This window comes from Microtus ochrogaster, unplaced genomic scaffold (genome assembly GCF_000317375.1).
Source record: "Microtus ochrogaster isolate Prairie Vole_2 unplaced genomic scaffold, MicOch1.0 UNK11, whole genome shotgun sequence".
Taxonomy (NCBI): Eukaryota; Metazoa; Chordata; class Mammalia; order Rodentia; family Cricetidae; genus Microtus; species Microtus ochrogaster.
The window spans coordinates 6,194,425-6,207,151 of NW_004949109.1; the positions used below are offsets into that span (position 1 = coordinate 6,194,425).

At 48.0% G+C, this 12,727-nt stretch overlaps 1 protein-coding gene and 1 long non-coding RNA gene across 3 annotated transcripts; one reads left to right on the plus strand and one right to left on the minus strand.

Annotated features, from left to right (window-relative positions):
• Positions 1-504: 504 nt before the first annotated feature.
• Positions 505-4,037, minus strand: LOC102000755. Its single transcript, XR_258819.3, has 2 exons — positions 3,905-4,037; positions 505-630 (listed from the first exon to the last, which is right to left on the minus strand). It is a non-coding gene; the product is annotated as an uncharacterized LOC102000755 (long non-coding RNA).
• A 334-nt stretch (positions 4,038-4,371) lies between these two features.
• On the plus strand, positions 4,372-5,866 carry Hoxa1 (homeobox A1). Of its 2 annotated transcripts, none has more exons than XM_005366606.3 (2): positions 4,372-5,032; positions 5,511-5,866. In XM_005366606.3, the coding sequence occupies exons 1-2, from the start codon at positions 4,372-4,374 to the stop codon at positions 5,864-5,866; spliced, it is 1,017 nt and encodes a 338-aa protein (XP_005366663.1). The 2 variants fall into 2 exon arrangements, with proteins under 2 accessions (XP_005366663.1, XP_026644791.1); XM_026788990.1 differs by lacking the exon at positions 5,511-5,866 and having other exon boundaries at positions 4,372-4,734; positions 4,938-4,997.
• The last annotated feature ends 6,861 nt before the right edge of the window (positions 5,867-12,727 follow it).

The window sequence follows — 12,727 nt, forward strand, 5'->3', positions numbered from 1 at the left end:
TTTTTATTTTTGTATCACATTCGGATGCATTGTCATGCGTATTTTTGGTAGAATAAATTCTCCTTTGCTATAAGTAGCTTTCTTATTTTTTCTTCCCTCTAGGCTTATGCTGATTCCGTTTTGCTTCTTTTAGTCTAATATAGTAAATAAAAGTCTGGTCAGTTTACCTTTTTCAATTTTAATATATTTTTTATTAGGGTGGCATGTTCAAAGTCTGCAATAGACACCAACAAAGAAGAAAGCCAGAAAGTGGCCAGGGCTTCTGGCAAGTGTTTTTTTTTTTTTTTTGGCTCCCCCCCCCAAGGGAATGGATTTGGTTTTCAATGTTGAGACTCAAGCCATAGAGAAATTAGTAATAGAAACAGGACTGGGCTGCCTGAGTTGGCCCCAGCCCAAGCTTTTGAAAATGGAGAAAGAAAGTGCCTCCAGAAACTCCCAGATCTAGGATGAGTAAAGAGGAGTTCCTTGAACAAGCTACCAGGCTCTAGGTCAATAACCAAGTTATCAAAAATTCATTTATTTATACACATTTGTTTCAAACATCTACATTCCAACTCCTCCCTTTCCTCTCCCCATTTTCAGTGTGGTTGATTAATCTCCCAGTTGTTGATGGGTTCAGGCAAAACAGACCTAAAAGATAGAGGAAAACAAAATAAAACAAAACAGTGGTTACTAGCTGGAAAATGCATGCCAGCAGGGCTCTTTCCAGTCATCCCAGGATTCTTGCCCCCACAGCACACACACACACACACACACACACACACACACACACACCGATATTTAATTCTTAGATCTGTTAACTTTGCTAATAATAAATCATTAAAAGTTTGAAGTCAAGTTAGCAAATTGATATTTTAAAACAGAGAGTTTCTGCACCTTAGAATATTAACCCAGTTTCTTAGACAGAGAAGGAGCACTTTAAATGCAATATCAATAAAATGTGATCTAGGGTGTGTTATTGGGGTGTTCTGTTTTTTCCCCCTCTTATTTTGTCTGCCCCTACTTTTATTTATTTTTTTTCTTTTCTGGCCTCTGTTCTGATGACTTACCGTGAGAAACTGGAGCAACATGTGCGTGGGGCAAGCTGATTGATGTTTAAGAACCCAGCTCTTAACTGCAAAGGCTTGGGAGTTACAATGAAGCCTCCATCATTGGGGGGGGGGTCGCTGCCTACCCTTCTCTCCACCCTCTACTCCCCCAGTTCCTCAGCCATCTTGGTGTGTGGGAACTGTGAAGGTTCAAGCCCCAGGCTCTGACAGAGTAGAGCAGGGCGTCCCGGCTGTGGCAGGGCTGTGCAGCTCCTGGATGAGATTCGTCCTAAGCTCATAAATCAAACGCTTTCTATGAATGAGAATGTCATCAAAGAGATCAATTGCAGGAACACATGCACAAATAAAAATCCTCTTACGTATTTGCCGGGGATCCCCGTCCGAAAGCATTAAGTTAGAAGGCGTTCAGTCATAATTCATTTTTATTGCTCTTTTAAAACAACAGCTTGGCTGAGCCGCGGATGCCAAGAACAGCTCCGGGCCTAGGTCTGTCTCCTCCTTGCTCATTCTCTTTCCAGTGGAAGAGTCCTGAAAGAGGGACTTGGAGCCAAGCAAGCGGCTTGCAGAGGATTATTTCTCTCATGGCCCAAGCTCGCCTTTCACCCACTCTCCTAGGGGCTATTTAAAGAGACTTTAGCTCGATTCCTGCGTGGGTCGCTGGCTTCCTTGCTCAAAAGACCAAAGGTCTCTTAACCCTGCTCTGTGGCCTTTCCGAATTCTCCCGGGTGGGGGCTGGGAAAGAATCCGGGCTGCAGAAGCCTGCCCAATCCAGGCTGGGGGAAGTTGTCTTGGAGAGCCTCCCTGGGAAAGATGGGCCCGCAGCCACCAGAGACCGAGCCCGCTGTTAAAAGGGCAAGGTCTGTGGAAGCCCCGGTGTCTGTGGGCCCGGTTCCAGCGCGGGTTTGTGATCTTGAGGAAAATACCCTACCTAGGTTGCCCAGGAGAACCGAGGTGAAGGGAGAGGATTGCAGGGAGCGAGAACTAGCACAAGGAGGCCAGCGGAGGCCTGGGGCAGCTTTGCGGCCAGCCTCCCGGAGCTAGAAGATTAATGCAAAACCGGAGTGCGGAGGCCCACAGTAGGCTAGGAACGAGGCGAGGCGTGGGGAAGAAGGAATGGTCTGGTCGGCCTTCTGCTGGGAGAGCAGCTCTTAGGCACTCAGAGAGCTGAGCCTCTCACTTCCTGTTCCTGACACACCGGAGTCCCTTCTTTCCTCACAGCTGGAGGACTGCCCTCCCAAGAGAACCTCCTCCAGGAGGTCTGCCTTGCTTTCCTCTGGTTTGAGTCCTCAGGAGCTGAAGCTAAGGGCAGGGGAAACTTTTCAGTCTTTGCTCCCCCTTAACCATGCCATGGGGTGAGTCAAAGGTCACGGAGAAATACCACTCCCCAAATAAGTGGTTGGGGGAAATGTTTGGCTGCTACTGAGGGAGACCAAGGACAAAGGTCTACTAGGGTTTCCCTGAGGATGGCCAGGTTTGGGGGTGGGTGGGTGGGGAAGGCGACTTGTATGGATGAAGAACAAAGCACAGAAGTCTGAAGTGTGGCCTCCTCTGCGCAAAACTTTCTCTAAAGTAAAACTTTAGAGAAGGGAACCCCCAAACTCACAGATAAATTGCACTGTTAATTTCATGTCTGAACGCAAGGCTAGAAGCATGGTCAGAATAAAATCCATGCGGAATTGTGTGCAAGACTTCTTAGGTGACCACTGACTTTTCTCCTACTTAAGAATGTGTTCATTCTCATCTGTCTCTGTTTGGCCTTTCCTCTACCCCAAGCCCAGGGCTGATATTAAACCTAATAGTAAACAGCAATTACGGACACCATCAGCATCACTGTAGAATGAGGTTGATGGAAAACAGGACCCCTGTCCTGGGATGATGCTCGCATTTGCACATGCCTCTCCGGGGAGTGACCTGAAGGTTCACACAAGCAACTACACAGTCCTTTGGAAAGTGTCCCATCCACTCAGGCATCTGTCCACTGCCCCTCCCACCTGCCAGTCCTCACCATCTCCCCCTTCCCCCTTCAGCCACGCAATAGGAGGCAGTGGGAAGACGAGGCTCTCCCACTCCTAACATGCCCCTCCTGAAAGAGAGAAATGTGTCAGGGGAGGTCAGAAGACTTTGTGGGAGCTGGGATCCAGCCCTCTGAGGCCTACGCAGGAGCGCGCAAGCTCCTGGGTCTCTAAGAGCCGACAGATGGCCTGCAACTCAGGCTAGGCCCTCGTGCCGGCCACGTCTGCTAGCGTCATCTTTTTCCTTTGCCTTCTACCCTCAAACTCCAGCAGCAGTGTTGCACCGGATCCTGCAGGGTTACCAGGAGCAAAGCTTACTGGGGAGGAGAAAGGGGAAGAAATCGAGGGAGGTGGGAGGCAGAGAAGAGAGCAGGCACCCGGCCTTTCCCAGAGACCTAGGTTCCAAAGGTTCCCCCCCCGCCCCCCTCCCGCCCTCTGGGGTCGAATTACAGAAGCTCCCGTTGCCACGCTATTGGCCCTTCGGAGTCAAGGAAGAGGGCTCTGAGACCCTCAGGATGAGGACAGTAGTTTCTTTTCTTTCTCTGGTCCCCTGCACGCCCACCCCGGTTCCTCCCAGACAATCCTCTGCACACGTCCCCCTACATTCCGTGGCTGGCGAGCCAGTGACGCAGCCTTGCTCTAGGCGCCGCGGTTCCGGGCTCAAGTCTCTGCTGGGGCTGGGTGGTGGCGGCCGTACCGGGCTGATTGCCCTGACGTCTGCTGGATTCCTACCCTTCCAACCCCGCTTGCTCCCGGCTCTGCCAGGGTCCTTGCGACCATGCGGAGAGCTCTTGTTTACCGATGCCCGCCTCAAGAGAGCCGAGAGGCCTCATCCCCTCTCACCTCTTGCCAGTTCAGCTTTCTGGGCTGGGTGGGGAGAGGGTCGTGGAGGGTCGCCTCCCATCCCCCACATCCTGGAGGCGGAGGCGAGCAGAGTCGGGTACGCGCAGAAGGCAATCTCTACTCCCTTTGGCCCCCGTGCTCCAAGTCAGCTCTGGCAGCGGCCGCAGCGACCGCCGCCGCCCGGGCTGCCTGGGGGGGCGACCGCGCGTCACCTAGACTGAGGAGCGCCGGGGATTTAAATGCCACTGAAACGGTGATCCATCACCGCCGCAGCCGGTAAACTTTCGCAGGCAGCTCAGTCATTGGCTGACAAAGTCACGTGTCCTTCCCCTTGGGCCCTCCGCCTTCCCGCCCCGCCTCTTGCGCACTGTACATTCATATCATTTTTCTTCTCTGGTCCCATGGAGGAAGTGAGAAAGTTGGCACGGTCACCCAGGGCTTCGCAGGACCCAGTCACTCAGTGACAGATGGACAATGCAAGAATGAGCTCCTTCCTGGAATACCCCATCCTTGGCAGTGGCGACTCCGGGACCTGCTCTGCGCGAACCTACCCCTCTGACCATGGGATTACAACTTTCCAATCCTGCGCGGTCAGTGCCAACAGCTGCGGCGGCGACGACCGCTTCCTAGTGGGCAGGGGGGTGCAGATCAGCTCGCCCCACCACCACCACCACCACCACCACCACCATCACCACCACCCCCAGCCGGCTACTTACCAGACTTCTGGGAACCTGGGAGTTTCCTACTCCCACTCGAGTTGTGGTCCAAGCTATGGCGCGCAGAACTTCAGTGCGCCTTATGGCCCCTATGGATTAAATCAGGAAGCAGACGTAAGTGGTGGGTACCCCCCGTGCGCTCCCGCTGTTTACTCTGGAAATCTCTCATCTCCCATGGTCCAGCATCACCACCACCACCAGGGTTATGCTGGGGGCACGGTGGGCTCGCCTCAATACATTCACCACTCTTATGGACAAGAGCACCAGAACCTGGCCCTGGCCTCGTATAATAACTCCTTATCCCCTCTCCACGCCAGCCACCAAGAAGCCTGTCGCTCCCCTGCTTCAGAGACGCCTTCTCCAGCGCAGACCTTTGACTGGATGAAAGTTAAAAGGAACCCTCCCAAAACAGGTGAGTTCTGCCGGCTAGCGAACAAATGCTTAGTTTTGAAAGGGGCCAGCTGCGCTTAGTTTCTTAGGAAAGTTAATGTTTTAAAAAGCTGGGTTCTTGCTTCTCTGCCTAATGTTGGCTGGAGTTGTAGTGTGTGGTATAGGGTGCTCAGGTGTGTTGGGGCAAAGGAGTTTCTGGATCTGGCTTTTGGGGGGGGCTGAGGTTTAAGTGGTCTAGAGATAGGAAATGTGTATGTGTGTTGGTTGGGGTGGGAGGTGTCGGTGGTGGAGGAGTTCTGTTAATATCTACAGGTTCCATTAATCACGAGCCTGACCATGCTAATGGTTGGCATCAGGTTAACACTTTACATAGACATCATCCTTCACTGGCACTTCCCACCCGGGTTTGTGCTGAGCAGTTAAAGGAATATTGCCCCATGGGGCAATCAGACAAGGGCTTAAGAATTTTTACCTTTTCTTCTCTTTCTCTGTTTCCCTAGGGAAAGTTGGAGAGTATGGCTACGTGGGTCAGCCCAATGCAGTGCGCACCAACTTCACCACCAAGCAGCTCACGGAGCTGGAGAAGGAGTTCCACTTTAACAAGTACCTGACCCGAGCGCGCAGGGTGGAGATAGCCGCATCCCTACAGCTCAATGAGACCCAGGTGAAGATCTGGTTCCAGAATCGCCGCATGAAGCAGAAGAAGCGTGAGAAGGAGGGGCTTCTGCCCATCTCACCTGCCACTCCTCCTGGCAGCGAGGAGAAAGCTGAAGAATCTTCTGAGAAATCCAGCTCCTCGCCCTGCGTCCCTTCTCCGGCATCATCTACCTCAGACACCCTGACTACCTCCCATTGAGGCCACTTCTGCCCACCTCCGCAATCCAGGCTTCTCTCTGGGCTGGGATTTCTTACCCAAAGCACATTCTTAGCTTATCTTACTTTCTTTCCAGTCTCTCTCTTCCTTTCTGGTCCTATCCAGGGAGCTCCTGGCCAAGATAATGTAGTTTCAGATAATTCTGGAGACTTGGTTGGATGTTAACTCCTTAATTCACATCGGGTGCCCACATCAGTTTCCGGTGGGCCCCAACATTCCTTCCTCACTGCTGTGAGATTTTTCACACAACCTGTGGTTCCTTTCAGATGTCCTTTGGTGGACAGTTCCTTTTGCCAGCAGACATTTGCAGGAGGCAGTCATCTCACCTTTTACCTGTAGATTGCTCTTCTCTGTTAAGTAGGGCAGGCAGAGAAGAGAGTATCGAAGGCTCATGCAGAAGAGGTGCACTGAGTGTGTTTACACAATTAACTCGCCCCTTATTAACTCATTGTGTGTGTGTGTTTGCTGGTTCTAAATGCTTTCGCTTGAGAGATTTATCTTTATACAGATTTTCTAGAAACATGTGCATCACTATATCAAACAGGGTGGGCAAACTCTCAAAACTGGTAGTTTATGTGTGATTGTGGATGGAAAAAGAAAAAAAAAAAGCCTCTCTCATTCAAACAGAACCAGATGCCTCAGAAGGTAGCTTCAATTTGTTCTTTCAGAGTCAAGAAGGTGCGAAGCCCAAAGTTCAGAACCTTTGCTGTGCCAAGTCTTCTCAAACTACTGATTTCTTCTTGCTTCTCTGGCCACCCTCCATTTAAAAAGTGTGCTGGGTTATTTGTAACCTAAAGGTATTCTTTCAATCCCCATTTCTTGCCACAGTTATCTTGGCTGGATCCAGTGTGATTTCAGCTGACTGCTAACCTGATGGATGGCACAATGAATGTATATTTTGTGTGATTCGTGAATAGTCTTCTGCATGTCGCACAATGTTTTGATGTCCCTGAAGTACCACACTGAGTTCTATCAGTTACCTTTTGTGAGCCTATGATAGTCCCCATTTCCTGTACAATCACGAACAGCTCTGAGATCCTGGAGAGATGCGATCCAGAGCAGAGTTTACGGGTCTTAAGATGTCTGTAATAAAAATATTCAAGTTTCGGGTATACTTAAGCATCTGTGTATTTGGCTGGGCTACAGTTCATGGTTTACTACAAAGTAAGGGGAAGGACATATGGGGAAGGACAGAAGGGTGGTGTTTATTCTCAAAGAAGCGAGCCTTCCATTGTCATGTAGCTTTCCCTAGAAGCGTATTTTCATCCAACTAATGTCTAGTTAATGCACCGATCCTTCTACCATAGCAACAGCTCCTTTATTATAATCAAAGTTCAAAATGGAAAAAAAAACTAGTGAAGAAATTTGTGAAGGAGATCTATTTTTGAAACAAACAGGGTTACTTCCTGGGTCAAGTGCTAACCTTTTCACCTCCAACTGAATGCTGACACATATATAAACAGAGCCCCTTCCAAAGCTGAGCGCTCTCTTCAGCCAGCCTTAGGGAACCGAGAGCAGAGATTCCCATTTAGTCAGCTTCAGTAGGAAGCTGTGGTAAGGATCCCCTCTTCTTTTTTGGATCGCCAGGCAGAGTGTCAATATATTCTGTCTTTTAAGTGGAGGACGATCTGTTTTCAATGGAGCCTTGCCTCCCTTCCCCGATTCTTTCTATCAACACCCATCCTTTCCCCCACTCCCTTGCTTTTCTGCTTTGCACAATCTTATCCCTTCAAGACTCAGCTTTCATGGCCTCGCCACCATGGCTGTGAAGAGTGTGCATTTCTCATTCCGTGCCACACAAGTTGGGAAAAAGTTTATACTCTCATCTCTAGACTCAGACTCTTCCTAGTGAGCTCATGGAAACCAACTCATGTCTTTGTATATTCCAGTTGTTTAGATCTCAGAGGGAGTCAACAGAAGATGGCATTTCACATGGCTCTTCTAGACCTCTTGCCAATTTCCTTTTATTTATTTTTTTAAATGTATTTCAGGGTTTAAGCAACAATTTTAAACTTTTCCTGGTGGTGCTAGGGATGGAACTTAGAGCCTTGTTCATTCTAGGCAGTGTTGGACCAATGAGACAACGTCCGCATCCTCAGTTTCCACACAGATTTGGAGGCTTTGGGCCATTAGAGCAGAGCAGAAAGTCTACAGCATCACAAATGCAGACTACGACTTCCTTCCTTTGCAGAGGGTGTTTTGAAAAGATGGGCTGGGAGAAAACCTTCCACAACTTTGGAATTTGCAGGCCTTCTAGAACACTTGTGAGATTTCCTGCAAGTCCCTGTTAAGTGGGGTGGACTTTGTGGGAGCAGTTGTTGCCTGCATATCAAGGGCTCTGGGCACCCTCCCTCAGCTGCTGGGTTCTGAGGTTGCCTGAAAGGATTCAAGTGGATGGAGAACACTTCAAAGACACCACCGTTTTCTTTCATTTCCCGCCTGCCTATACTGTATCTTTTGTTTATTAGTGTAAGGCCACAAAGCAAAACAGATGGCTGGTTTTCAAATACTTTAATGTGTTAAAGTGTCATTTGCATACCACGGTCCCGATTTCAATATCTGAAAGCAGGGTCCGACCTGCTGGAACCCTAGAGATTCCTATCTTGAAGGTGCTTGTTTTAATGTAGCTGAGAGGGAAGAGAACGATAAATTATGGCTAAACATCCCTAGCCTTTCCTAGGTTGTAGAATAAATCAGCTAACAAGCAATGCATTTAGGAGACATTAATATACCTTTCAACAAGGAAAACATTTGTATCTTTTTAGCTGTCCCAATCGATTAAATCAAAGGCGCTTAACACATTCTCTCTCTCTTTATTTTTTTTTTTCCTGTTCTGCTCTCTGAGGGGCACAGCTAATGCCTTGAAAAATCACAGCAATTGTAAAGGAAACAGCCTAAAAAAATGGACAACAGAAAATAACATTTTTCTTTTATACGTTTAAAAATGGAACAAAGGTCTTAATCAGGGATCCCGGGTAATTGCAAGACAAAATTTGTTTTCAAACGTTTCCCCCTTCCTCCCATTTCCTCTACCTTCATCCAAAGTATTGGCTAAACCGGGGTGTCCTCAAACTACCCTGAGTTAGGTCTCTGTGACTGTGAAGTCTGCTTCGGCTTCACCTTTGAGAGTTTACTTTTGGAGGCTATTCAGATGCAGCGGTGTTTTCCTCTGGGGCAATCAGATTCAAACCGATCAATATTTACTCAGTCTGAAAGGGTTGTTGAAAAGGCTGCTAACAACAAACTGCTTAGCTGCTCACCCCTGTTTAATCTCAGGTTCACCGAAAGTTCAAGAAGAGATGAATGCAGCGAGGGGGTCACTTTAGAATGAGTCCCAGCAGTTTATCTGAGCTCTCAGCTAAAGGCAACAATTACAGTTCCAACCCTCCTTGGGAAAGGGGCAACCTTCCTATTATTCTTTTGCTAAACACTGTTTACTAGAAACTTAAAACACTTTCCTCTTCCCTTTTAGTTCTTTTTTGGTGGGGGGGGGGGGAAGGAGAGGCGCTTCTCGCTGCCCTCCCACCGCGCCTCCTCTAGTTTTTCTGTCAACCCACTCAGGTTTCAGTTAAAATAATTGACACTGAATACTTTTTTAAAATGCTAAGTTATTCTGACAGAAGAGTTCCGACTTATTTCAGATGCCGTGAACTAAGAAATGAAACGCATGAAACTCGTTGGGTCATTAACGTTAATCTTTGCGAAAGTGTGGGACCAGAGTGAATTGAAATGCATTTCTTTGGGGAACACAGGCAGTCGGAGCCCCAGTATCTGAGATGGCTGTTCAGACAGGAGTAGAGGGCAAATCTGACTTTTGTGGAAGAAAATCTGGGGCTGGAAAGTGAGCTTTAATGATTTACACCCTCCTGGAGCATAAACCGCAGAAGGAAGGAAGCCTGTAGGGGCTGGTGTGTAGAAGAGCCCGGACACTGAACCTAATTGCTACAGCTCTTCAGAGGTCAAAGTTCATGTAATCACTGCATAAATGCATACTAAATAGGGGTTTATTAAGCTTTCTTGATGGCTGAGCATGCCTGTGAAAAATGGCCACTGCGGTTTGGGTTTCTTCCTTAGGAATAATCTTTCTTGAAGAAGGAACTCTAGGTGTTGGAGTCTAATTTACCACTTTGAGAGACAGGTGACCTTTCTGTCATAAAAATTTGAAGTCAGTGAACAGGCAGTACCTTTCTCTGTACTGGATGGGACTGCAAAATGCCTCTCATTCCTGGGGAAGCTCAGATGCTTTCAATGCATTGGAGAACACAACTTAGCATGTCCTTGCCAGAGAAGCTACACATTCGATGGCTAACCCTGGAACTCTCATAGATCCGAAGCCTGCTTGACACCTCCCAGAAGCGCTGCCTTAAAATCCCTTGAGCCTTCATGACCAGAATTGAGTGAGGCCCATCTAGCTAAACACTCCTTTGGAGATCAGAAAAAGAACCCAGTGATAATTGATTTGAAGGAGAGCTAGTGATTGGCACCTAATTCTCAAATAAAAACTAGGGTATTTAGAGCCTAAGTCCAACCCACTTTTAAGTTCTAAAATTCTAATTTTGCTCTTTTTCTACATTCTTTACTCTGTGTGCTTTCTTTCATTCTAGTTATTGTTTACCCCGGAACTACTGAGTCTTTGAAACAACCTTTAAATGAAATGTTTTATCTTCTTGTTTAAGTAGTACAGTGTTGGCCTCTTCCTCTTAAAGGCATATAGTCTTAAAATATACAGAGAGCGCATGAACACCCACAATTTGCTTTTAAAACCCAGACTTGAGAAAATAAGTGAAATAGTTTTCTCCACCTAAATTGGTCTCCATTAAATTGACAAGGTCTTCACAATCTAAGGAGTTTCAAAATGTAAGTAACATTCCAGGAGCCTTGAATCCTTTGTTGTTTTCTTGTTTTGTTTTGTTTTGTTTTTTCTTGTTGTGTTTGCCTCCTGACTTGTTCTGACCCGCATTTCTTAATTTATCCATGACACACTCATGTTCTTAAGATGCCCAAACTCCAGACCTGAAACAGTAACACACAGATTCGTGGAAGAGCACTTTCCACCTCCTCCTCCTCCTCCTCCTCCTCCTCCTCCTCCTCCTCCTCCTCCTCCTCCTCCTCCTCCTCCTCCTCCTCCCCCCCCCCATGGGAGTCCACTAATCTCAGCAGAACCTGTTGCCAGCGAAGGCAACGCGGGCTGTCAACGTCTGAAGAGTTGAACTGGAACGCTCAGAGAGTCAGTGCCCTATTTTTAATATCGTCATTAAGCACAGCTGGCTTTAGATCGCAGGGCTGCAAACCAAGTATCAGCCAGGCAGCTCCGATGTGTGGGGGCTAGCCCTTAACTGCTTTGCTTTGGGGGGCGGGGTCTGGGGAGTGGGAGTAGGTGACAACCCCAAGGTCTAATTATATGGTTATTCCCTTCAGATGCTGTGTTTAGAGTTTATTGGAAATACATAAAAAGCCCAATGTTTCTTTTTCAACGTTTCCAAGCACAACTCAAACGCTCATCTCCATTTTCCCCCCCCACGATTTTGAGTTATTCCGATTAAAAACGTCCTGCAAAAAGATTCAGCCTCAAAGCTAATCTGTGGGAATTGGGTCGTGGGCTTTCACTTTAGGAGTGCGTGGTTAATGGCTTAGGGGAAAAGTTTGCAACTGCTTGCAACACAAGATGAAAAAGGTGAACATTTTTCTTTTCAAACTGGGATATTTTTAGCCATGTTGGACCTTTTACAAACTATGGCTTGCATCTTGGTAAAGGGAGAATCATCGCTCACAACAAGGAGAACGCTTTAGAGCCCCCTCCAGCGATCTCGCAGAATTGCTTTGGTCAAGTTTGAAAGGGGACTTTGCATTTTGAGAAGCAAATGGGGTCTCTCCTTCAGGGACAGCTGTGTTAGTCTGTGCTGGCTTCCCAGCTAGGTGACCGCAGAATGGGGCTTGGCGGTGCTGAGGGTACCTGCAGCCTGCTGCAGGGTCCTGAGAGCCGCTGCTTTTCTCACTAGCCTCCGAAATCTGCCTCGTTCTCTGAGAGGAGAGCCTTGCCAACCCCCCCTCCCCCTCCATGCCTTTGCTAGCTCACTTGGGATTCAGTGGAAAGGGAGTTGGGAATACACCTCCCGTGGCTACAAAGTCCCCAAGTCTGTCTCAAGGAAGAAGAAGAAAAGGTGTTCTTTTCTCACCAGCACAGCCCTGCTTCCAGATGCGGCTGAGGGTGACTCTTTCTTGGCCTCTGTGGGATCTGAGGAGTTCAGAACCAAGACACAGGAGGAAAAAGGACCTAGAAGTTCTGCTCCTTAGGAGAAACCCAGGTCCAAGGCCTAGAGAGCTAGCTACCTTCATCAGTCCATATTTTTAAGACTTGAAGGAGGGGCAGCTTGTCTCTCAGCTCCACCCTTACCTCAAGAAACTTGAGAATGAGCTTCTAGTTCAGTAAGGACAGGGATGAGGGGTGATGGGTAAAAAGTTACAAACATTAGGTGTCCCCCCCCCCCCCAATAGTCTCCAGTATGTCAGGCTGGCCTGGAGCTCATCTTGAATTTCTGATCCTCCATCCTCCACCTCCACAGTGCACCACCACACCCCATCTCCAAGGGCTCCCTGTGTGCTTAGGGAATGCTCCTCTGACTGAGCTATGACGTCAGCTCCTAAACTCAAGAGATGCTGAAAAGCAGCCTTGGGCTCCTACTTCCACAGTGGAATCAGACTCCACCATAGAAATTTCCCTCAAGCATTATTTGTTTTTTTTCTAGAAAGTTTTCAGTTCTATTTTCCATTTGTTTTGCTAAACCCCTCCTATAAACACGTGTGTGTGTGTGTGTGTGTGTGTGTGTGTGTGTGTGTGTGAAC